The sequence below is a fragment of the Convolutriloba macropyga genome, chromosome 7, assembly GCF_964194025.1.
Source record: "Convolutriloba macropyga chromosome 7, txConMacr16.3, whole genome shotgun sequence".
Lineage (NCBI taxonomy): Eukaryota > Metazoa > Xenacoelomorpha > Acoela > Convolutidae > Convolutriloba > Convolutriloba macropyga.
In genome coordinates, this window is record NC_134474.1 from 1,061,122 (window position 1) to 1,088,176 (window position 27,055).

General features: G+C 36.2%; 1 protein-coding gene across 2 annotated transcripts in view; it reads right to left on the reverse strand.

Moving 5' to 3' along the window:
- Positions 1–27,055, reverse strand: part of LOC142342547 (uncharacterized) — a 135,392-nt gene that overhangs the window by 88,971 nt on the left and 19,366 nt on the right. For both annotated transcript variants that reach the window (XM_075393912.1, XM_075393911.1), the window contains exons 2-3: positions 6,005–6,047; positions 5,755–5,936 (exon numbers count right to left, since the gene is read on the reverse strand). In XM_075393912.1, the coding sequence (XP_075250027.1) occupies positions 5,755–5,936; positions 6,005–6,032 (210 nt within the window). In that variant the 5' untranslated portion in view covers positions 6,033–6,047. The remainder of the gene's footprint in view (positions 1–5,754; positions 5,937–6,004; positions 6,048–27,055) is intronic.

The following is a 27,055-nucleotide window of genomic DNA, read 5'->3' on the forward strand; positions in this document are numbered from 1 at the left end:
TTATTAATATGACGGTTAGATCAGCGCGTTTCCCCGAGAACCTGAAAAAAGGCTTCGTTGTCCCTTTGATAAAAAAGCCTTTGCTGGATCCGGAGAACTTGAACAATTATCGACCAGTTACTAATCTCCTATTTCTGTCCAAAGTGTTAGAATTAGTTTTATTCGAGCAGTTGAAAACATACTTGGAGGTTAATTCTTTGTATGGCAAGTTTCAGAGCGCTTATCGCCGAAGACACTCTACTGAGACAGCCCTGACCAGAATCTCTAATGATTTATTGGGCTACTTGGACTCGGGATTTTCTCCTCTTTACGTGGGTCTAGATCTTTCTGCAGCTTTTGATTCGATTGACCATCATTTGTTACTTCGTGTTTTGGAGATGCGTCTCGGTGTCCGATCTGACGCCTTGAAGATGCTAGAGAGTTACCTGATAGGACGTACTCAGTGTGTTTACCTTGATGGTGTCTTTTCTGACGAATCCGATGTTTTGTATGGTGTTCCCCAAGGTTCCATCCTAGGACCCGTTTTGTTTTGTTGCTATCTGCTGCCACTTGAAGATCTATTGTTACAAAAGAACATCGGTTTCCACATGTATGCCGATGACACAGTTCTATATTTTCTGTTCACTAGTCAACAAAATTTTGACGATACCATGAACCAAATTACTACTTTCTTTTCAAGTTTCCGTCTGAAGTTAAATAAAGACAAGAGTGAGTTTTTATGGCTTAAAAAACCTGACAAAGGAACCGTGACTGTACCACCGCTTTCTATACCTTGTGAAACTGGATTATCTTCGTCTGTTAAACTCCTGGGTGTTCAATTCGATCAGAATCTCTTGATGGAGAAGCAGATCAATCGTGTTGTTTCTTCCTGCTTTTTTAACCTTCGCAAGATTTTCTCTGTCAAACACCACCTTGAAAGGACCATTTTAATTGAGCTGATTAGAATGCAGGTGATCTCACGCCTTGATTATTGCAATATCCTTTATGTATCTCTTCCGACTAAGCTCATTTCAAAACTTCAGCGTGTAATGAATGTTGCGGCCCGCTGTATTTTCTGTTTACACGCCGGAACACCAACGTCAGCATATATTCGACAATTGCACTGGCTTCCAATCAAGCAAAGATGTCTGTTCAAGCTGTTGCTTTTTGTTCACAGAGCTATCCACAAGCCATCGGACAGTCCATTATATCTACAGGAGCTATTGAAACGAATATTAGAGGTTAACATATACCACTATTAAGATTTAAAAAGAACAATGGCACCAGTTTCGGCGCAATTTTCATTTGACTTTTTGTATTAAATTACCGCCAATTGAGTTCAGCTGCTTGAAATTGTGATTGACAGAGTTTTGGATCAGGCGAAACGCAAAAAGTCAAGGGCGTAAAAGTCACTCGAAAAATCAAAACCGTCAAGCAAAAATTTTGCATAAAAAAAGACAAACACGTTTACAAAAATTGCTATGAACTTCGATCAAGAGCAATTAAAAACAGATTTCAGAGATTCAAAAAATACTTTACAAATAAAACATTAAAATTGTAATTAAGAAACAAGTTTTCATTGAATCTCAAAGATTAAACGTCAAAAAATAAACCAATTTTCAGAAACAAAATTAGTTCATTAAAACACTGAAGGTCTTTTTCTACTAGTTTAAACCAAAAACAAAAAAAACAGAAAATTGGACAAATATGACAAAAAACGGATTACCTTTGATTTATTTTATACCACAAAAAAGACCTCACGTCCAAAAGAGTTGTTCAATGCACAAATTGCCAAACGAAAGTTGCCATATAGACTGATTTTTCAGAAAAAGTCCAATCAAGGCCCGAAAAAGAAGAAATTAGTGAAAATCCAAAAATTTAAAACAGAAACATGGCTTGCAGATTGCCAGAAAATAGCCTCAATAGATTCGTAGATCGCCACTCTAAAAAAAACAGTAAAAAAGACAGACCAAAAAAATTCGTCTTTTCATTGAAGGCTGATCTGTTATATTTTGGTTAAAAATCTGTATAAGTTATTGCTGCCTCTATTAGCTGATCTCAAATAACCTTCATTTAGAGTAACACACCCATTTGACCTTATCTCTTTGAATTAAAGTAAATAAAGGTCAATTTCAAAGTGAGGAAGTCATTTTTGAGAGTGAGGTAAGTCAAGTGTGACCAAAAATTTAATCACGCGCATGAACAAAAAAAATCGTTCCACTAACAGCGAAAAACGACGTCACACATCCAATTCAGTTGAAATTGCATGAACGAATGAACAAAAAGTGGTTGTGACGTCATATGGTCGTAACAAAAATCATGACGAAATAAAAAAAACCAAGAGAAGGCCAATAATAGCCCCAGCTATCGCTGCGCGGCTATTAATTAAGAAATATGCGCCCATTTTACACTTGAGAGGAATTATTAGACCCTGCAAAACTTTGTGATATCAATTTCAGAAAGTTACATATTAAAGCTGCTTCAATAAAAAACTATTTCTACAAAAAATCAATTTGCCTGTTAAAAAATGAGCCAAATGGAACAAAAAACGGCTGAACATGGTTATCTATATGCGGTATTCTCTCTAAAAACATATTTCAAGTCGAAAAGTCATTCAATGATCAAAGCGCATGTTCAAGAAATTTCTCTCGAGCAGAAAAAATCAGTTAACACTGTAATATTACTCTTTCGTAATTAGGTCAAAACACCATCTGAACGAATAGTACTTCTGGTAAAAAAAAACCTTAAGAAAACCAATACTCCTTTTCGAGTCGTAAAAAAAAAATGCCAATAATAGCCCCAGCTATCGCTGAGCTGCTATCAAAAAAGATCCCATTATTTGATACACAGTGAAGTTTGATCGTTTTTGATAGCAACTGACTCTAGTCCGACAAAGTTTGTTAAATCAGCGACAAAGGCAAGTGAAGCCACTAGCGTACAAAAATTGATTCGAAGTCGTAATGCAAATAATTGTAGTTATAGTAGTCACGGATTTAGATTTGACTCATGAGTTTTAAAACCCTCAATTCTATTTAAGGATTTCAGCTGCGTCAGAATAAGTAGTTTTTCATGTTCATTACAGTTTTTACAGGCGCATATCAGTTACCATGGGCTGTGTGTCTGCACATTGTAGTAGTCAACAAACACTTGAGCTGATTAGAATGCAGGTGATCTCACGCCTTGATTATTGCAATATCCTTTATGTATCTCTTCCGACTAAGCTCATTTCAAAACTTCAGCGTGTAATGAATGTTGCGGCCCGCTGTATTTTCTGTTTACACGCCGGAACACCAACGTCAGCATATATTCGACAATTGTACTGGCTTCCAATCAAGCAAAGATGTCTGTTCAAGCTGTTGCTTTTTGTTCACAGAGCTATCCACAAGCCATCGGACAGTCCATTATATCTACAGGAGCAATTGAAACGAATATTAGAGGTTAACATATACCACTATTAAGATTTAAAAAGAACAATGGCACCAGTTTCAGCGCAATTTTCATTTGACTTTTTGTATTAAATTACCGCCAATTGAGTTCAGCTGCTTGAAATTGTGATTGACAGAGTTTTGGATCAGGCGAAACGCTAAAAGTCAAGGGCGTAAAAGTCACTCAAAAAATCAAAACCGTCAAGCAAAAATTTTGCATAAAAAAAAGACAAACACGTTTACAAAAATTGCTATGAACTTCGATCAAGAGCAATTAAAAACAGATTTCAGAGATTCAAAAAATACTTTACAAATAAAACATTAAAATTGTAATTAAGAAACAAGTTTTCATTGAATCTCAAAGATTAAACGTCAAAAAATAAACCAATTTTCAGAAACAAAATTAGTTCATTAAAACACTGAAGGTCTTTTTCTACTAGTTTAAACCAAAAACAAAAAAAACAGAAAATTGGACAAATATGACAAAAAACGGATTACCTTTGATTTATTTTATACCACAAAAAAGACCTCACGTCCAAAAGAGTTGTTCAATGCACAAATTGCCAAACGAAAGTTGCCATATAGACTGATTTTTCAGAAAAAGTCCAATCAAGGCCCGAAAAAGAAGAAATTAGTGAAAATCCAAAAATTAAAAACAGAAACATGGCTTGCAGATTGCCAGAAAATAGCCTCAATAGATTCGTAGATCGCCACTCCAAAAAAAACAGTAAAAAAGACAGACCAAAAAAATTCGTCTTTTCATTGAAGGCTGATCTGTTATATTTTGGTTAAAAATCTGTATAAGTTATTGCTGCCTCTATTAGCTGATCTCAAATAACCTTCATTTAGAGTAACACACCCATTTGACCTTATCTCTTTGAATTAAAGTAAATAAAGGTCAATTTCAAAGTGAGGAAGTCATTTTTGAGAGTGAGGTAAGTCAAGTGTGACCAAAAATTTAATCACGCGCATGAACAAAAAAACTCGTTCCACTAACAGCGAAAAACGACGTCACACATCCAATTCAGTTGAAATTGCATGAACGAATGAACAAAAAGTGGTTGTGACGTCATATGGTCGTAACAAAAATCATGACGAAATAAAAAAAAACCAAGAGAAGGCCAATAATAGCCCCAGCTATCGCTGCGCGGCTATTAATTAAGAAATATGCGCCCATTTTACACTTGAGAGGAATTATTAGACCCTGCAAAACTTTGTGATATCAATTTCAGAAAGTTACATATTAAAGCTGCTTCAATAAAAAACTATTTCTACAAAAAATCAATTTGCCTGTTAAAAAATGAGCCAAATGGAACAAAAAACGGCTGAACATGGTTATCTATATGCGGTATTCTCTCTAAAAACATATTTCAAGTCGAAAAGTCATTCAATGATCAAAGCGCATGTTCAAGAAATTTCTCTCGAGCAGAAAAAATCAGTTAACACTGTAATATTACTCTTTCGTAATTAGGTCAAAACACCATCTGAACGAATAGTACTTCTGGTAAAAAAAAAACCTTAAGAAAACCAATACTCCTTTTCGAGTCGTAAAAAAGAGAATGCCAATAATAGCCCCAGCTATCGCTGAGCTGCTATCAAAAAAGATCCCATTATTTGATACACAGTGAAGTTTGATCGTTTTTGATAGCAACTGACTCTAGTCCGACAAAGTTTGTTAAATCAGCGACAAAGGCAAGTGAAGCCACTAGCGTACAAAAGTTGATTCGAAGTCGTAATGCAAATAATTGTAGTTATAGTAGTCACGGATTTAGATTTGACTCATGAGTTTTAAAACCCTCAATTCTATTTAAGGATTTCAGCTGCGTCAGAATAAGTAGTTTTTCATGTTCATTACAGTTTTTACAGGCGCATATCAGTTACCATGGGCTGTGTGTCTGCACATTGTAGTAGTCAACAAACACTTTCCAAGTATATGTTTCTAATACTCTTTTTACTCCATAGTCGTGGCTCTACATTTTGAAGAGGTTTGTCAGGCGTTAGATTTTGAGTTTTTTTCTAAACCTTACACTCTTTGATCTTATTCTTAAAGCATGGAGAAATACTCATAAATATTTTGAAACAGAATGTCTAAACCCAAATTAAACAAATTTTAAGTTTAGGTTGGGTTTTAAAAGTTTCAAAAAGTCTGTACTACTCTGATTTTGAGTTTTATGAATTACCATATGGACAGTTTAAACAAGTTTTTCAAGCAATTCGCATTGATCATTCTCTGCATTTCGAACTTTTATCTCCCTCGATCCGAAACAGGAACCCAAGAGTTCATGTTGTGACTCGTGATGGCTTTCAGCGGTTGCGAAGGAAAATTTTAACCTATTGAAAATGTACACACCTCGTCCAAACTCTTATCACCAAGAGGTGAAATCAGTTCAGCTTTCACAACTAATCCAAAATCTGAGTTTTCAGTAGCTGCTTCGTCTGGAGAAATGTCTTGATAGAGTTCCGCATTTTCGTCTTCATCTTGCGCAGCTCCCAGAGCAAACGGATCTGACTGATTGACATCGTCTTCGAGTTCTAAAATATGCTCTGGTTAATTTCTCCCGTCTCCAACTTCCATTTTAAAATTAATGAATCTGACATACCAAATCCATAATCCAGTTCCGGCTCCATTATCAAAAATTCATCTGAAAAAAGCTGTACTCAAAAAAAGACAATAAGAAGTTCTAGAAGGCGAAATCTTTTACAAATCTACTAGCACTGATGACAATTCCCAGCTGCATCAAGAAGTATTCCCAGCTGCATCAAGAAGCTGGGCTGGAGATTAAGACCCTGGAGACAGTATTACGCCATCAATACAATTTAAGAGGGCTGCTCAAGAAAGGAAAAGGCAAGAACTTGGGCAAAAGGCAGAGGAAAGTGAGAGACAAGGCAAGGAAGGTGCAACAGACACAGACTGAGGAGGAGCTCCTGGACAATCGGGCTTCATTGCCCCCGTTCCTTGAGCTTCTTTGAGGTATGTGGTTGCTGCTACCAAAGATGTGGCTCAGGTATATTTTGAAAAAATCAAACTGTTTCAATCTTTATCTTGATTACTTGAAAATTTTAAATAAGGTCACTAGCTGCAATTACCGAATTGAATTTCTAAAACAATGCCTTAACAATGATATAATTCCGGATTTTTTGAGGTTTCGCGCTCCTAAGAATGAAATTTTTTCTGAACAAGCGTTGCACAGTTTTCAATTAAAGCTCCTGAAACAAGAAATAAACCATGCGGAGAAAGGCCGTAAAGTGTTCAAAGAAAAAAAACTTGAGACAGATAGGAGTAATTTTAGGGAGAATGTGAAACCAGAACTGGTGCCATCCGTTGTTAGCTGCATTAAGCTTGAAATGTGGAATCACTCCGCAATGGTTCAGAACAGACTTAATGGAAAACTTGATTAACCGTCAGAGAGACCAGATAGACCACTGCGGAATGGCTCCCATAGTAATGTTGTGATAATGGATGGCCGTGAACTTCCAAAGTTTGTACTCGACATCCTATCGTTGGGACCTAAACACCCTGTGAGAGACAAGTTTAATGAGGTGCATTTCATCGCAGACGTAGACAAACTTGTACGTGAGTTACGCGAGAGTAACATTGAGGGTGAGAAGCTTTGTGAAATTGAGGCGTCCGCAAAATGGTATGCAAAAAATGTACGCGAAACCCCATTGGATAGAGGGGTCAAAAAAGTGCATGATTACCTAAAAGCCAATGATTTGCTGGCGGTACTATTTGACAAAGGCTGTGGTTTCTGTGTGATGAAGAAGTCAACGTACAGGGAAAAACTTGATGAGGTGCTGAACTCAGATCAGCTTCGAAAAATAGATGAAGCAAAAGATGACCTTGTGATCAAAAATGAAAAACAGATCAATAACAGCCTGCAACAATTAATGAAGCAAGGGAAAATTAGTGACAAAATTTATCAAAGACTCAGGTAAACAGGTTCACAACCAGCGAAACTTTATGGCCTGGCAAAGGTACATAAAAAAGATACACCTCTCCGACCTGTTCTTTCAATACCTGGTAGCAGCTACGAAAACTTAAACAGATTTCTGACACAATTTTTCCAGAAACTACCGGGCGCAAACATTGAAACCAACACGCAAGATGCTAGAAAAGCCTTAGAGTCTCTCACTCTTGAAGATGACGAGCAGATAGTATCTCTTGACGTAAAAAGTTTGTACAGCAACGTTCCAGTTGGAGAGGCTATAGAAATAACTCTAAGAGAACTCTATTCAAGCAACCTAGCTCCAGATATCCCAAGGTCCGCCATTAAAAGTTTGCTAAAGCTTGCGGTGACGAATGTTCATTTCAAATGTAATGGGATCTGGTATGTGCAATCAGATGGTCTGGCTATGGGTGCATCACTGGCTGTAATACTGGCAAACGTGTGGATGAAATCAATTGCGGCATCACTGCAAAAACTGGAGCTCAGTGAAAACTTTTCCAGATCCGACCAAAACGGGAATTGCAAAGACTGCAACCGGAGAGTGACTTACCGAGGAAAAGGAGTAGAATGTGAGTCATGCAAAAACTGGTTTCATGCAAGATGCCAAAAAAATCGAATGAGGAATACGCCAACATGCAGGATGTTGTTTAGATTTGTACTTATTGCAGCAATCAACAGACAGTGGGGCATGATAAGGAGATGAATTTGTTTAAAAGGTATGTGAATGATATTATCTGCACGGTTCGTGGTGACCCGGATGAGTATTTAAAATTTGCAAACTCAATACACAACAACCTGCAATTTACTTTAGAAAAAGTGAACATGGATGGGGATTTGGCTTTTCTTGACATTAACGTAAATGTGAGCAGCAGAAATAATACCACCTGTCATTGGTATCCAAAATCAACTGACACTGGAATAATACTGAATTTTTGCAGCTGTGCACCGTTTCAGCATTAAAAAAATGTGATTCAAAGGGTGGTTCACAGGGTTTTTAATGCAACCTCTAATTGGTTGGCCTTCGATCAGGCTCTTGAAAAGAACAAAACTTGCTGGACCAAAATCAATATCCAGAGGAATGGTCTTCAAAATTAGTGAATCAGACTCTAGAAAAGATAATAAGTGGTGGTAGAGACCAATTAAGAACAACACCAAAAGAGCATCAAAAAAGCAAGACTAAATCTATTGATAAGCCAACTATTTTTCTACAATACAGATGCAACCTTACCCAAAACTTTGCAAGCAAACTGAAGAAACTATGCGAATTGCAAGTAGTTTTTACAACGCGGAAATTAAGATCGTGCCTCCCCACCGTGAAATCAGCTTTCGATAGAGACCTGAAATCCCACGTGGTATATGAGATTAAATATAATGGATGCGGATCCATCTATGTTGGGCAAACAAGCCGTCATGTTACCACAAGGATAACAGAACATCAAAAGAAGGATTCACAGGTGGGTCAACATCTGGTTGAATGTCGTGGCGCCACGAATGACATTGAATGGAAAATTCTGGACGCCTGTCGGACAGCAGAAAAACTAATGATTATCGAAGCTATATATATCAGCAATTTGAAGCCGGCACTAAACACACGCGATGATTATAGGGGAGGGAACTCACGCTAAAATATTAGTTCAAATCATAATTTTGACTAGATGAGAATACATAAGGCAAAAAACATTTTGTGCAAGACAAACCGAAATTTGCAAAACCTCCGCAAGAGGGATACTTATAGTTAGGAAATTCGGAATAACCCTAAAAATACAAGAACATGGCCAAAATCGAAAAATCTGGAATAGAAGTGTTTTTAAATAAATTGATAACAGATGTAAATATGAATTGTAAATAGGCTAAATATTGTATATGGGGAAAAATTTCGATTGATTTTGTAGAATAGTTCCCAGAATTGTTTTAATTGTCGTCTCAGAAAATTGTAAATACATATTCATTTTCTCTTTTAACAATTTGTAAAACAGTTTTAACCTGAGGATGAACGTAAAGTTCGAAAACGTTTGTTTTAAATATTGGAAGTATTTTTAATTTGACAAATTGGTCTCCTTTACATTTTTGATGACAATGCTCGACTTGACATCAAAACGAACGGCTTGTAGGGGTTCAGATTCAGGACTTCCTTCGACGTGGAATTTTTTTTCTTGGAGCCAAGTCATGCCCAAAAGAAGCCAAAGAACCCTGTAAATATCACGAGGCAATTCAAAAATACAAAATCTAAAACATGAACTACAAATTTTGGAAATTGACTATCTTCCAGTATCTGATCTAATTTTAAAGATATTGATAAAAAATAGTTTTGTTCAGCTCGTGTTTTCCTGCATGGGAGGCGCAAGGACCTCTGCAACACTCATCATAAAGCAACACAACAAAAGTCACAGAAAAGAGAACACATACACGGAATGCATGCACATGGAAGACAGAGGACACATGCACTACTACGCATCGCAGTTATCTGCCAGAGAGGCTGCGATGGTACTAAACGTGTAACTGAGGTTAATAATACCTGTAGCGCTGCTATGCGGGAGGTAAGGCTACAATCCTAATTAGTTTAGTATCAATTCAACCTTCGGACGCAGCTCCTAGAGCCTAGCACATTGATGTATTATTAAAATAATGTTTTTGCTCTAAATTTAAAAGGGTTGCAGGGGTTTTTGATAAAGAGGTCTGACTTCATTGGGCGGGTAATACCCCCTTTAATTTATTAAGAATTAAATTTGATGGGATAGCTTAGTATTTTTGGCAGCTGCAACACTCAGCCCCCTTTATACACCGGACCTTTCCTATCAACCTCGCTCAAAGAAGGCATACTATTTACGATCCCCACTGACACGTGCTAATTTTGCATAATGAAGGGTGGAGACAAACAGAAAATTTACATAAATGATTTCTGGGCTCTTTTTTCATATTGTCATATTGGACAAATTTTGCTCAATACTCTTTGGAATGTTAGATTTAACTGTCTCCGTAGTCGGAGACTCGATTGTAAAACAGAAACAACAGAAACTTTTTTTCTTAAGATTTGAGGATCTTTACCGTTTGTGCACCTCCTCCCCAGTACGTTATGCTCCCTCAGATACAGAGCACGTGTCAATACCTGGTAAATCATTATGTAGATAAGGCACGTGGGTCTGGGGGTGCAAATAATATGCACCCACTGAACTGGGGGGCACAAACGAAAAAAATCTGGATTTGAACAAGCTGCTGTTGTATAAGCCTGCATCACATATTCGCATGAAAAATTTTTTGACGCTCTCAACCTTTCAAAGCCGTCCTGATATAGTGATACGAACGTATGAATTGCTATCCAGCAACGAGAAAGCAATTTACAAGGGTGCATGGGCTAGCGAAATTATTGCGCAAAAGATTCTGAATAGGGAGGCCATTGACCCCTCTCGGATGATAGTCTTCGAGATTAACCTCTACGCTTCACCAGCTACATGTGGTCACCACTCAAAATCGGTTAAAACTGATAATCGCTCATATAACAAGAAAAAACGAGTGAAGGGGAGAGGGTACAACTGATGGGACAAAACTTGCCAGCGAAAGATGTCAATTATTTTTTCTGCAGTATCGAGGTAACATCAGCATGCAATTGAAGCGAAAATAGGAAAAACATGCGAACTGAAAACCATATTCACAACGCGAAAACTATGTACTTGCCTACCATCCCTGAAATCTAACTTTGAGAGCAAATTGAAGTCTCTTGTGGTCTACGAACTCAGGTTGGCAATGGGTGCGTCCTTGGCGGTGATTTTGGCAAACCATGGATGAAATTGTGGGAGCCACAATTGAAATTACAGACACCTAAATGTAAAACCAACACACAATCTAGAACTTGTCGCAATTGTGAACACCGTGTGACAGCACGTTCCAGGGGTTTTGAGTGTGAAGTTTGTAATAGATGGTTCCGATTGTAAAACTGAAATTATTAAGAATTAAATTTGATGGGATGGCTTAGTGTTTTTGGCAGCTGCAACACTGAACCCCCTTTATACACCGGAGCTTTCCTATCAACCTCGCTCAAAGAAGGCATACTATTTACGATCCCCACTGACACGTGCTATGTTTTGCATAATGAAGGGTGGAGACAAACAGAAAATTTACATAAATGATTTCTGGGCTCTTTTTTCATATTGTCATATTGGACAAATTTTGCTCAATACTCTTTGGAATGTTAGTTTTAACTGTCTCCGTAGTCGGAGACTCGATTGTAAAACAGAAACAACAGAAACTCTTTTTCTTAAGATTTGAGGATCTTTACCGTTTTTGCACCCCCCAGTACGTTTTGCTCCCCCAGATACAGAGCACGTGTCAATACCTGGTAAATCATTATGTAGAAATATGGTACGTGGGTCTGGGGGTGCAAATAATATGCACCCACTAAACTAGGGGGGGCACAAACGGAAAAGATCCGGATTTGAACAAGCCGCTGTTGTATAAGCCTGCATCACAGATTCGCATGAACAATTTTTTGACAATCTCAACCTTTCAAATCCGTCCTGATATAGTGCTACGCACGGATGAATTGCTATCCGGCAACCAGAAAGCAATTTAGAAGTGTGCATGGGCCAGCAAAATTACTGCGCAGAAACTTCTGAATAGGGAGGCCATTGACCCCTCTCGGATGAGAGTCTTCGACATTAACCTCTACGCTACACCAGCTACATGTGGTCACCGCTCAAAATCAGTTAAATCTGATAATCACTCATATAACAAGAAAAAACGAGTGAAGTTGAGAAGGTACAACTGAGGGGACAAAATTTGCCGGCGAAAGATGTCAAACCATTATTTTTCCTGCAGTATCGAGGTAACATCAGCCTGCAATTGAAGCGAAAATTGGAAAAAAAGTGCGAACTGAAAACCATATTCACAGCGCGAAAACTATGTACTTGCCTACCATCCCTGAAATCTAGTTTTGATAGCAATCTGAAGTCTCTTGTGGTCTACGAACTCAGGTTGGCAATGGGTGCGTCCTTGGCGGTGATTTTGGCAAACCTTGGATGAAATTGTGGGAGCCACAACTGAAATTACAGACACCTAAATGTAAAACCAACACACAATCTAGCTCTTGTCGCAATTGTGAACACCGAGTGTCAGCACGTTCCAGGGGTTTTGAGTGTGAAATTTGTAATAGATGGTTCCGATTGTAAAACTGAAATTATTAAGAATTAAATTTGATGGGATGGCTTAGTGTTTTTGGCAGCTGCAACACTGAGCCCCCTTTATACACCGGACCTTTCCTATCAACCTCGCTCAAAGAAGGTATACTATTTACGATCCCCACTGACACCTGCTAATTTTGCATAATGAAGGGTGGAGACAAACAGAAAATTTACATAAATGATTTCTGGGCTCTTTTTTCATATTGTCATATTGGACAAATTTTGCTCAATACTCTTTGGAATGTTAGTTTTAACTGTCTCCGTAGTCGGAAACTCGATTGTAAAACAGAAAAAACAGAAACTCTTTTTCTTAAGATTTGAGGATCTTTACCGTTTGTGCATCACCCCCCAGTACGTTATGCTCCCCCAGATACAGAGCACGTGTCAATACCTGGTAAATCATTATGTAGAAATATGGTACGTGGGTCGGGGGGTGTCAATAATATGCACCCACTAAACTGGGGGGCACAAACGGAAAACATCCGGATTTGAACAAGCTGCTGTTGTATAAGCCTGAATCACAGATTCGCATGAACAATTTTTTGACGCTCTCAACCTTTCAAATCCGTCCTGATATAGTGATACGCACGGATGAATTGCTATCCGGCAACCAGAAAGCAACTTAGAAGGGTGCATGGGCCAGCAAAATTATTGCGCAGAAACTTCTGAATAGGGAGGCCATTGACCCCTCTCGGATGAGAGTCTTCGACATTAACCTCTACGCTACACCAGCTACATGTGGTCACTGCTCAAAATCGGTTAAATCTGATAATCGCTCATATAACAAGAAAAAACGAGTGAAGGCGAGAAGGTACAACTGAGGGGACAAAAATTGCCAGCGAAAGATGTCAAACCATTATTTTTCCTGCAGTATCGAGGTAACATCAGCCTGCAATTGAAGCGAAAATTGGAAAAAATGTGCGAACTGAAAACCATATTCACAGCGCGAAAACTATGTACTTGCCTACCATCCCTGAAATCTAGTTTTCATAGCAATCTGAAGTCTCTTGTGGTCTACGAACTCGGCTTGGCAATGGGTGCGACCTTGGCGGTGATTTTGGCAAACCTTGGATGAAATTGTGGGAGCCACAACTGAAATTACAGACACCTAAATGTAAAACCAACACACAATCTAGCACTTGTCGCAATTGCGAACACCGTGTGACAGCATGTTCCAGGGGTGTTGAGTGTGAAGTTTTTAATAGATGGTTCCACGCAACATGTCAGCAAATCAGTAACACAGAATATGATAGCAAGGAAAACCAGTTCTGGATGTGCTCATTCAGTCGTGAAAATGAACAGACTGACATTAACCATTCGTCCGAAACCAATTTTTTTTATGATATGTCGACGATATTGTGAGAACAGTTAGAGGTGACACAAAAGAGCTGTTAGATGCGGTCAATAACCTCCATCCAAATCTCCAATTTACATTAGAAATATAAGATGATAAAAACAGTTTGCCATTTCGGGACATGTCAATTAAAGTACAACCGGAGGGGAACATTTTTTGCACATGGTATCAAAAACCATCAGATACTGGAACAATTTTGAACTGTCGTAGCTGTGCACCCCCAGACATGCCGACATAATACCACAAGGGTTGCAGAGCATGCCAAGGCGGACTCACCGATGGGGTACATGCAATCGAGTGCAATGGTGATAAAACAGCTTTCCAGTGGAAGATATTAGACCAATTCAGCAACCAATCTAAGTTAATGACATTAGAGGCGCTCTATATAAGAACATTGAAACCAGCCACCAACACGCGCGACGAATACCGAGCAAGAGAATTGACACTGAAAGCTTAGTTTGGAGATAAAAATCCAACTTGAAAGACAAGTTAAGAAACGAACATTTCAAATTTACAATTAAACAACACCAAAGTAAGCTTAAAGCAATATATGTAGGTTTTTAATAAAAAACATGTCGATATGCATCTGCTACATCAAGTCGAAAATGTATTTTTTACTCAGATGTAAATGTTTTGTAGATACGATTGTAGATATGTAAAAATTCGTTTTAAATTTCCTTGAATGATTGATTTTATTGATTTGCATTATATTTTCTGGTTTCTCATTTTAGCATTTTGTATTGTTTATAAACTGACGATGAACTCAGAGTTCGAAAACGATTGTAGGAAAGTTTTAAATTGACAATCCTTTTTTAATTCAGTTGTTGTGGATGCAGTTCCACCTATGTCGGACAAACGTGTCGACAATTGGCCACGAGAATTTCTGTGCATCAAAAAACCAATTCACCAGTGGGACGACATATAGTGGAATGCTGTGAGTCTCTAACGGCCTTTAATTATAAGATGATTGATCAGTGCCAGGATAGCGAAAAACGTATGACCATAGAAGCTCTACATATTAGTAGACGGAAACCACAACTGAATACGCGGGACGAGTACAAAATTAGGGATTATAAAAGAAACCGATTTGTCAAATTAAAATTACTCCCGATATTTAAAACAAACGTTTTCGAATTTTACGTTCATCGTCAGGTTAAAACTGTTTTACAAATTGTTAAAAGTTAAAACGAATATGTATTTACATTTGTCTGAGACCACACTTAAAACAATTCTAGGAACTATTATAAAAAATTAAATCAAAAATTTTTCCCTATGTACAATATTTAGCCTATTTACAACTCATATTTACATCCGTTATCAATTTATTTTAAAACAATCCTATTCCGGATTTTTCGATTTTGGCCATGTTCTTGTGTTTCTAGGGTTATTCCGAATTTGCCCTAAACTTAAACATCCCTCTTGTGGAGGTTTTGCAAATTTCTTTTTGTCATGCACAAAAAGTTTTTTGCCCTATGTATCCTCATCTAGTCACAATTATGATTTGAACTAAAATTTTAACGTCAGTTCTCTCCCGTTATATTCATCGCGTGTACTTAGTGCGGCCTTCAGCTTGCTGATTTACATAGCTTCGATAATCATTAGTTTTTCTACCGTCCCACAGTCGTCCAGATTTTTCCATTCAATGTCAATCTTTGCGCCACGACATTCAACTAGATGTTGACCCACCTGTGAATCCTTCTTTTGATGTTCTGTTATCCTTGTGATAACATGCCGACTTGTTTGCCCAATGTAGATGGATCCGCATCCATTACATTTAATCTCATATACCACGTGGGATTTCAGGTCTCTATCGAAAGATGATTTCAGGATGGGGAGGCATGGTCATAATTTCCTCGTCGAAAAAACGACTTGCAATTAGAATAGTTTTTTCAATTTGCTTGCAAAGTTTTGAGTAAGGTTGCCTCTGTATTGTAGAAAAATAGTTGGCTTATCATAAGATCTAGTCTTGCTTTTTTGATGCTGTTTTGGTGTTGTTCTAATAGGGAACTAACACTGAAAAGTAGGGTAATAACACTGAAATATCAAGTGCAGAATGCATGTTCTACATAAAAAATTTCGAATTGCCATGCGAGCAACGTTATATTGTGGATCAAAACGAAAATCTCCTAGTCAAAACTCATACAGAAAAAGACTCATATTAAAATTTCTAAAGTTCTTTTAACAATTTATAAAACTTTAAAGATGAAACCTGATGAAAAATTTTTAGAAAAATTCGAAAATGTAAATAGTCAATCAAAACACGTTGTTGTATATATACATAGCTGTAAATATTTACTTAACAACTTTTAAACTCCTGACGATGCAAATTATTGCGAAAGCTTTCGAGTAATTTAACAATTTTATATCAACTATAAACACTTTTTAGCTGAAAAGATATATCAAAGGCTCAGGACAACTGGATCGAAACCGGCCAGTCTTTATAGACTTGCTAAAAAACATAAAAATTGTACTCCGCTGCAGTCTGTTCTCTCAACACCGATAACTGCTAAGAGAATTTCAATAAATTTCTGTCTCCCTTTTTCCAGAGTTTACCAGATGCAAATACTGAAAGAAGCCAAAGTCGCATGTGAGGTTACAGTTTGGAAGTAAAATGAGCTAATAGTATCTCAATCAATCAATTGGCAAGAGTTCACTAAACTTATAGTATTCTTGAGAACGCTCTCTCTTCAAGACGCTGTAGGACGTCGGTTGTAGAATCATACAAATAGTATATCTCGATGTTAAAAGCTTGTGCACCAATGTACAGGTTGAGATGGAAGTCAAAATTGAGGTGATAGAACTGCACTCCAGTGACGGGCTTCCTGAGATTCCGAGGTCAACCATGAAGATTCTTTTGAGAAGAGCCGTAAAGAATGTTCCCTTCAAGTGTAATAAAATGTGATGCACGCAAATGGACGGTATAGTCAGGGGTTCATCGCTGGCGATAAATTTGAAAAGTTTATGTGTGAAATGTTTTGAAAAATTGTAACAGAAACCAAATGAAACAATGGAGAAAAAAATCTTCACTTGAAGAGAGCATGCATTGATTGCAACCGAAGCATTACTTTACGAGGGAAGGGAGTCAAGGGCAAATCAAGCAAAACTGGTTTTATGCAAAATGCCTAGTCATTACTGACACGGATGATGAAAACATGCAGGAAATTGTATAATTCAGTTCTTGTTGTGCAGAGAAAAGTACATTGGAGTACACGCAGGAATTAAAATTATTCAAGAAGTATTTGCATGACACAGTATGAACTGATGAGAAGAACCCTCCAGATTACCTTAAGTATATGAACTCTCCTCAAAAAAATTTAAATTCACTCTTGAGAAACGCGACGGTGATGGAAAACTGGCGTTCCTAGATGCCAACACAAACGAAAAAGCAACAATTAGCTGTCGTTCGAACAAAAAACTACTGATACCGGCATGAATTTAAATTTTTGTAGCCTTGCATTGCTACAACAGGGAAAATATAATTCAAGGAAGCGGGCACAGGATTTTCAATTCAACCATTGACTGGCAATAATTTGATGTAGCTTTTAAGAAAACTCAGGAGATCTGGACTAAAAATCACTATCCTATTGAATGGTCTTCCATTATTTTTACAGAAAAGATGGATAAAATAGTCAGAAAAAGAAAAAGTAACAACCAAATCCCCCAAATTGAACAACATCTCAAAACAATTGAAAAGTCTCTAAAAATGAACCTAAACCTATGCCTTTTGTTCAAGACAGAAGAAAAACTCCTCAAACGTTTGCTAATAAGCTGAAACACTGTGTGATATTCGAATCTTTTTCACAACGAGAAAATTAATAACTTTGATTGCCCACATTGAAATCATCTTCTGATAAAAGTTTGAAATCGCAAGTGGTATATAAAGTTACACGTAATAGATAAAATGCCACCTGTGTGAAAAAAACAGACAACAATTTACCACTAGAATTTTGGAACATCATAAGAGAGATTCCCCTGTGGGACAAAACCTCCTTGAATGTTGTGTTACAGAACAAAATATTAAAAGGGACATCATCGATAAATGTTGCGTTGTTGTGAAACTAATGACAGTAGAAGCGATCGAGGTCAAAAAATTGAAACCGCAACTAAGTACGCGCAACGTGTATCAGGGCGGGAAATGACATTGAAGATTTAATTCAATTTAGAAAAACTGACTTTTGAATTTAAAAGATGTCTTTGGTACATGTTAATTCAAAATTTTATTAACACCAACAAGTAGAGGATAACTACTGATAAAATTGAATGAAAAATAAACTTGATGGGAATAGAAAACAAATTACTCCAGAATTTCAACAGCTCCAGAGCAAAAATTGAAAGTTTTTTTGGTGTATCAAATGTCAATTAAAAATCAAAAATTCAGCATATTTAATTTACGACATTTCAAGTAAGGATGTAAAACAACTTATTTTGACAATTTAATTGCAAATGTATTTTTGTTTTTCAAACATTATTAATCTAAACGCATCAAATGTTAGCAATATTGAAAACTCCATTAGGGGCCTCAAAGCACTGATTTAAAACGACTTCAATTGTGTGTCAAGTCTTTCCTCACGCATGGTAACAACAAGTATTCATTAGTCGATAGCTACTTTTAATACTAAAGTTTTTGGGGAAATCTTGCTTCTGGCGCGAAAAACGCTTTCAATGATATCAACGGTAATCTTGCAAGGGGAAACATTGAGAAATTGTGCGTTCCCTTTTCATTTTATATATAATTATAATCGTGAATAATCAAAAATGGCTATACCAAAAATGCACTCTCAGCAACTTACAAACGAATGGGGCCAATTGCCATGTCGGTATATGGTATTGCCTTTATGCCTTAATTTGAAATTTTGTCAATTGTTTTATTTTTGAAAATTGTTACGCGAATGAAGGTAAAGGTCGTTTTCTTTGATAGTCTGAAAAAAAACATTTTGACTAATTTAAAAATATGCGGTTGGTGATAACCTGACGAAAAGTGATATTTTTACAAGACGACATCTTTTTGAAAAAGCAGAGCAATTTTCGCCCAATTCACCAGAAGACACTTGTAGGGAGATCAATAAGACAGAAGAAACTTTGTCAGAAAAGCTTGCCTTTTTTGCAGATGTTTTATCACAAAATCTTAAACAATCGTCTAACCCATCAGCAAAAATTGACTTTGATAGCTTGTACAAAACCTAATTTGAGGTACCGATAAAAATCATGGAAGAAATCAATCAACAATGATATTTTATCAAATCTAGGAAAGAAAAACTCCTTTTATCAAGAAAATCTGAATATTTTTCTTTACCAATTAAGAAGGGCGGTTTTAATAAATACGAAGGGTATGGATCAGAGCAACTTTCACTTCTTTTATCCTTGTCCCTTTTCAAAGCCACGCTCAAGCAACAACAAATCGTCATTGAAGTAAAAAAAAGGGAAAATATTTCATATTGGATAAAAGTGACAAGTAAAACCGACTTCAAAAAGAATAAAATTCACACGATCGATTTAGCTGTAAAAAAGGGGCATCAAGATGATTTACTGCTACACCATTGAAGCAAAATCATTTTGCCCTAACAAAAAGCCAGTTTTTAGATGGCATCATCCTTGGTTATTCTTAGGACCCAGTGAAGACATCATCATTGTATGCAAGCAGTAGCAGTTTCAATGTGGCACTTGCCCTTCATTGTTCAAAAGTAGGTTTCACCAACCTACAACATATTGAACGTCTCATTTTTTGTGAATCTGGTAAGTGATATCTGTCATTGTGTTGAGTCCGTACCTCATTTCCAGTGCTTGCCAGGGAAAATTTGCTGTTATATCAACAACTAAAATTGGTGGAAGTTTAAAAATCAAGGCCAACGGAATTTCGGAATATAACTCACCAAAACACAAAACATTGTTAAATGTAATTAAATTTTTCAACCTTCTAGCATAAAGTTGCACTAAAAGAACTAGCGGATCATACAACTATCAAGAGTCAATTAAAAAGAACAAATATGAATGAAGACTAAATGAAATTGAGATTGTAAGGTTTTGTCCGCTTGTGATTTTATGCACTGGTGGATTTGGCACGAAAGCTTCAAAAGCGCTAAAACAAATGGCCTTGAGGCCCTCTGCCCAAAAAAGAAGACAACTACGCCAACATCGAGTCATATCGTAAAACAAAAATCAACTTCACCCTCCTAACAGGCTTCAACACCTGCATTCAAGGCTCTGAGACACCTAGGAGGCGTCAAGTTTTTCATTTTTCATGCTTTAATAGGAGCTGTTGTTGAAGAAGGCAGGCTGTTAGATTGACTTCTCTGTTTTTGTCGTTAAGTACATTGGAGGAAACGCAGGAATTAAATTTATTCAAGAGGTATTTGGATGACATAGTATGAACTGATGAGAAGAACCCTCCAGATTACCTTAAGTATATGAACTCTCCTCAAAAAAATTTAAATTCACTCTTGAGAAACGCGACGGTATTGGAAAACTGGCGTTCCTAGATCCCAGCACAAACGAAAAAAGAGAAATTAGCTGTCGTTCGAATAAAAAACTAGCGATACAGGCATGAATTTAAATTTTTGTAGCTTTGCATCGCTACCATATAGGGAAAAAATGATTCAAGGAAGCGACGCAGGATTTTCAATTCAACCATTGACTGGCAATCATTCGATGTAGCTCTTAAGAAAACTCAGGAGATCTGGACTGAAAATCACTATCCAATTGAATGGTCTGTCCTTATTTTTACAGAAACGATGGATAAAATAGTCACAAAAAGAAAAAGTAACAACCAAATCCCCCAAATTGAACAACATCTCAAAACAATTCAAAAGTCTCTGAAAAAAAATGAAACTAAACCTATGACTTTTGTTCAAGACAGAAGAAGAATCCCTCAAACGTTTGCTAATAGGCTGAAACACTGTGTGATAATCAAAATTTTTTCACAACGAGAAAATTAATAACTTTGATTGCCCACATTGAAGTCATCTTCTGATAAAAGTTTGTAATCGCAAGTGCTATATAAATTTACACGTAATAGACAAAATGCCACCTATGTGAAAAAAAACAGACAACTAGAATTTTGGAACATCATAGAAAGTTACCACTAGAATATTGGAACATCATAAGAGAGATTCCCCTGTGGGACAAAACCTCGTCGATTGTTGCGGTACCGAACAAAATATTAAAAGGGACATTATCGATAAATGTTGCGTTGTTGTAAAACTAATGACAGTAGAAGCGATCAAGGTCAAAAAATTGAAACCCCAACTAAGTACATGCATTGAGTATCAGGGCGGGAAATGACATTGAAGACTTAATTCAAATTCAAAAAACTGACTTTTAAATTTAAAAGATGTCTTTGGTACATGTTAATTCAAAATTTTATTAACACCAACAAGTAGAGGATAACTACTGATAAAAATTAATGAAAAAAAAACTTCATGGGAATTGAAAACAAAATACCCCAGAATTTCATAAGCTCCAGAGCAAAAATTGAAAGTTTTTTGATGTATAAAACGTCAATAAAAAATTAAAAATTCAGCATATTTAATTTACAACATTTCAAGTAAGGATGTAAAACAACTTATATTGACAATTTAATTGCAAAAGTATTTTTGTTTCTCAAACATTATTAATCTAAACGCATCAAACGTTAGCAATATTGAAAACTCCATTGGGGGCCTCAAAGCACTGATTTAAAACTACTTCATTTGTGTGTCAAGTCTTTCCTCACGCATGGTAACAAGTATTCATTAGTCGATAGCTACTTTTAATACTAAAGTTTTAGGTGAAATCTTGCTTCTGGCGCGAAAAACGCTTTCAATAATCTCAACGGTAATCTTGCAAGGGGAAACATTGAGAAATTGTGCGTTCCGTCTACATTTTATATTTTACTATAATCGTGAATAATCAAAAATGGCTATACCAAAAATGCACTCTCAGCGACTTACAAACGAATGGGGCCATTTGCCATGTCAATATATGGTATTGCCATTATACCTTAATTTAAAATTTTGTCAATTGTTTTAATTTTGAAAAATGGTACGCGAATGAAGGTAAAGGTCGTTTTCTTTGATAGTCTGAAAAAAAAACATTTTGAATAATTTAAAAATATGCGGTTGGTGATAACCTGACGAAAAGCGATATTTTTACTAGACGACATCTTTTTGAAAAAACAGAGCAATTTTTGCCCAAAGAAACGTTGAAAATGTTGACGGTTATAGAGCGAATGGTAGTAAAGCAAGCTCTGACAATTCACCAAAGAAACTTGTAGGGAGATCAATAAGACAGAAGAAACTTTGTTAGAATGCTGGCCTTTTTTGAAGATGTTTAATCAAAAAATCTTAAACAATCGTCTAACCCATCAGCAAAAATTGACTTTGTAAGCTTGTACAAATTCTAATTTGAGGTACCGATAAAAAGCATGGAAGAAATCAATCAACAATGATATTTTATCAAATCTAGGAAAGAAAAACTCCTTTAATCAAGAAAATCTGAATATCTTTATTAACCAATAAGGAAGGGCGGTTTTAATAAATACGAAGGGTATGGATCAGAGCAACTTTCACTTCTTTTATCCTTGTCCCTTTTCAAAGCCAAGCTCAAGCAACAACAAATCGTCATTGAAGTAAAAAAAAGGGAAAAATATTTCATATTGATTAAAAGTGACTAGTAAAACCGATTTCAAAAAGAAAATAACTCACACGATCGATTTAGCTGTAAAAAAGGTGCATCAAGATGATTTACTGCTACACCATTGAAGCAAAATCCTTTTTCCCTAACAAAAAGCCAGTTTTGAGATGGCATCATCGTTGGTTATTCTTAGGACCCAGTAAAGACATCATCATTGTATGCAAGCAGTAGCAGTTTCACTGTGGCACATGCCCTTCATTGTTCAAAAGTAGGTTTGACCAACCTAAAACATATTGAGCATCGCATTTTTTTGAATCTGGTAAGTGATATCTGTCATTGTGTTGAGTCCGTACCTCATTTTCAGTGCTTGCCAGGGAAAATTTGCTGTTATATCAACAACTAAAATTAGTGGAAGGTTAAAAATCAAGGCCAACGGAATTTCGGAATATAACTCACCAAAACACAAAACATTGTTAAATGTAATTAAATTTTTCAACCTTCTGGCATAAAGTTGCTCTAAAAGAATTAGCGGATCATACAACCATCAAGAGTCAATTAAAAAGAACAAATATGAATGAAGACTAAATGAAATTGAGATTGTAACGTTTTGTCCGCTTGTGTTTTTATGCACTGGTGCATTTGGCACGAAAGCTTCAAAAGAACTAAAACAAATGGCTTTGAGGCCCTCTGCCCAAAAAAGAAGACAACTCGGCCAACATCGAGTCATATCGTGAGACAAAAATCAACTTCACCCTCCTAACAAGCTTCAACACCTGCATTCAAGGCTCTGAGACACCTAGGTGGCGTAAAGTTTTTCATTTTTCATGCTTTAATAGGAGCTGTTGTTGAAGAAGGCAGGCTGTTAGATTGAGTTATCTGTTTTTGTCATAAGTACATTGGAGGACACGCAAGAATTAAAATTATTCAACACGTATTTGGATGACATAGTATGAACTGATGAGAAGAACCCTCAAGATTAGCTTAAGTATATGAACTCTCTTCACAAAAACTTAAATTCACTCTTGAGAAACGCGACGGTAATGGAAAACTGGCGTTCCTTGATCCCAACACAAACGAAAAAAGAAAAATTAGCTGTCGCTCGAATAAAAAACTACTGATACCGGCATGAATTTAAATTTTTGTAGCTTTGCATCGCTACAACATAGGGAAAAATGATTCAAGGAAGCGTACACAGGATTTTCAATTCAACCATTGACTGGCAATCATTTGATGTAGCTTTTAAGAAAACTCAGGAGATCTGGACTAAAAATCACTATCCTATTGAATGGTCTTCCATTATTTTTACAGAAAAGATGGATAAAATAGTCAGAAAAAGAAAAAGTAACAACCAAATCCCCCAAATTGAACAACATCTCAAAACAATTGAAAAGTCTCTAAAAAATGAAGCTAAACCTATGCCTTTTGTTCAAGACAGAAGAAAAACCCCTCAAACGTTTGCTAATAAGCTGAAACACTGTGTGATATTCAAATCTTTTTCACAACAAGAAAATTAATAACTTTGATTGCCCACATTGAAATCATCTTCTGATAAAAGTTTGAAATCGCAAGTGGTGTATAAAGTTACACGTAATAGATAAAATGCCACCTGTGTGAAAAAAACAGACAACAATTTACCACTAGAATTTTGGAACTTCATAAGAGAGATTCCCCTGTGGGACAAAACCTTGTCGAATGTTGTGGTACAGAGCAAAATATTAAACGGGACATTATCGATAAATGTTGCGTTGTTGTAAAACTAAGGACAGTAGAAGCAATCGAGGTCAAAAAATTGAAACCGCAACTAAGTACGCGCAATGAGTATCATGGCGGGAAATGACATTGACGACTTAATTCAAATTACAAAAACTGACTTTTGAATTTTAAAAATGTGTTTGGTACATGTTAATTCAAGATTTTATTAACCCCAAGTAGTAGAGGATAACTACTGATAAAAATTAATAAAAAAAGAACTTCATGGGAATTGAAAACAAAATACCCCAGAATTTCAACAGCTCCAGAGCAAAAATTGAAAGTTTTTTGGTATATAAAATTTCAATTAAAAATTCAAAATTCATCATATTTAATTTACAACATTTCAAGTAAGGATGTAAAACAACTTATATTGACAATTTAATTGCAAAAGTATTTTTGTTTCTCAAACATTATTAATCTAAACGCATCAAATGTTAGCAATATTGAAAACTCCATTAGGGGCCTCAAAGCACTGATTTAAAACTACTTCATTTGTGTGTCAAGTCTTTCCTCACGCATGGTAACAAGTTTTCATTAGTCGATAGCTACTTTTAATACAAAAGTTTTGGGGGAAATCTTGCTTCTAGCGCGAAAAACGCTTTCAACAATCTCAACGGTAATCTTGCAAGGGGAAACAATGAGAAATTGTGCGTTCCCTCTACATTATATATATATATATATATATATATATATAATTATAATCGTGAATAATCAAAAATGGCTATACCAAAAATGCACTCTCAGCAACTTACAAACAAATGGGGCCACTTGCCATGTCGATATATGGTATTGCCATTATACCTTAATTTAAAATTTTGTCAATTGTTTTAATTTTGAAAATTGGTACGCGAATAAAGGTTAAGGTCATTTTCTTTGATAGTCTGAGAAAAAAAGATTTTGACTAATTTGAATATATGCGGTTGGTGATAGCCTGACGAAAAGCGATATTTTTACAAGACGATATCTTTTTGAAAAAGCAGAGCCATTTTCGCCCAAAGAAACGTTGAAAATGTTGACGGTTATAGAGCGAATGGTAGTGAATAAAGCTGTGACAATTCACCAAAGAAACTTGTAGGGAGATCAATAAGACAGAAGAAACTTTGTTAGAAAAGCTGGCCTTTTTTGTAGATGTTTAATCACAAAATCTTAAACAATCGTCTAACCCTTCAGCAAAAATTGACTTTGTTAGCTTGTACAAATCCTAATTTGAGGTACCGATAAAAATCATGGAAGAAATCAATCAACAATGATATTTTATCAAATCTAGGAAAGAAAAACTCCTTTTATCAAGAAAATCTGAATATTTTTCTTTACCGATTAAGAAGGGCGGTTTTAATAAACACGAAGGGTATGGATCAGAGCAACTTTCACTTCTTTTATCCTTGTCCCTTTTCAAAGCCACGCTCAAGCAACAACAAATCGTCATTGAAGTAAAAAAAAAAAGGAAAATATTTCATATTGGATAAAAGTGACAAGTAAAACCAACTTCAAAAAGAATAGAATTCACACAATCGATTTAGCTGTAAAAAAGGAGCATCAAGAAGGTTGACTGCTACATCATTAAGCAAAATCATTTTGCCCTAAAGAAAAGCCAGTTTTGAGATGGCATCATCCTTGGTTAAACATCAAGGCCAACGGAATTTCGGAATATAACTCACCAAAACACAAAAACATTGTTAAATGTAACTAAATTTTTCAACCTTCTAGCATAATGTTGCACTAAAAGAATTACCGGATCATACAAGTATCAAGAGTTAATTAAAAAGAACAAATATGAATGAAGACTAAATGAAATTGAGACTGTAACGTTTCGTCCGCTTGTGTTTCTATGCACTGGTGGATTTGGCACGAAAGCTTCAAAAGCACTAAAACAAATGGCCTTCAGGCCCTCTGCCCAAAAAAGAAGAAAACTAGGCCAACATCGAGTCATATCGTAAGACAAAAATCAACTCCACCCTCCTAACAAGCTTCAGCACCTGCATTTAAGGCTCTGAGACACCTAGGTGGCGTCGAGTTTTTCAATTTTCATGCTTTAATAGGAGCTCTTGTTGAAGAAGGCAGGCTGTTAGATTGACTTATCAGTATTTGTCATCAGTTGGTTCTATTCAAGAGTTGTCTAGCTTTTAATTTTAAACCGTTCTCAATGGACGTTGATTTTTGATATTTTCTATATATTAAAGATTTGAAGAAACGATATGTTTTATGACGACGTACTGCTGGGAGGGCCCCCGGATCTGTCAATAATCATCTAGTCATAATGAGCAGATTTTGTTAATTGATTTCATTAACTATTTTCCATCTAAGTTAAATGTTTAAAAATGACAGTCCGAAATCGGAAGAAAGCTTTGCGTCTGGTCTCATCATTTTTGGTCTGATAATTCAGATTTTTTTCTTCCTGCATTATTCTGAGTTTTGCCGACAGCTCGTCGACTAACTGCAAAAAGACTTCAGCCCAAAAAAAAACTAACTTATTTTTTGCAAACCACATTGTTTTTAGGCTTTGAGTTGTCTTGATATGTATAAGCATCCTTGGCGTCTTTTTATGCAAAGTTTGTTATTAAGATTAAAATTTTTCATTTCCAGTAAAACTCTGCTGAGCCTAGACACGCCTAGCCATTTGTTTGACGTTAACGTGACAGCAATCTTCTGTGCTATCAACTTTTTTTAAAGGTATTTACCTTCTATTAACTGACGACAGGTCTCAGCTTCAACGTCATAGCATAAAATTTGCATTATCTCGCAAAAGTTGGCTCTTATTTCGTTATGACTCACATTGCAGGGTTTGTGTTAGTTTACGTTTTCGCCGAAAATTAAATC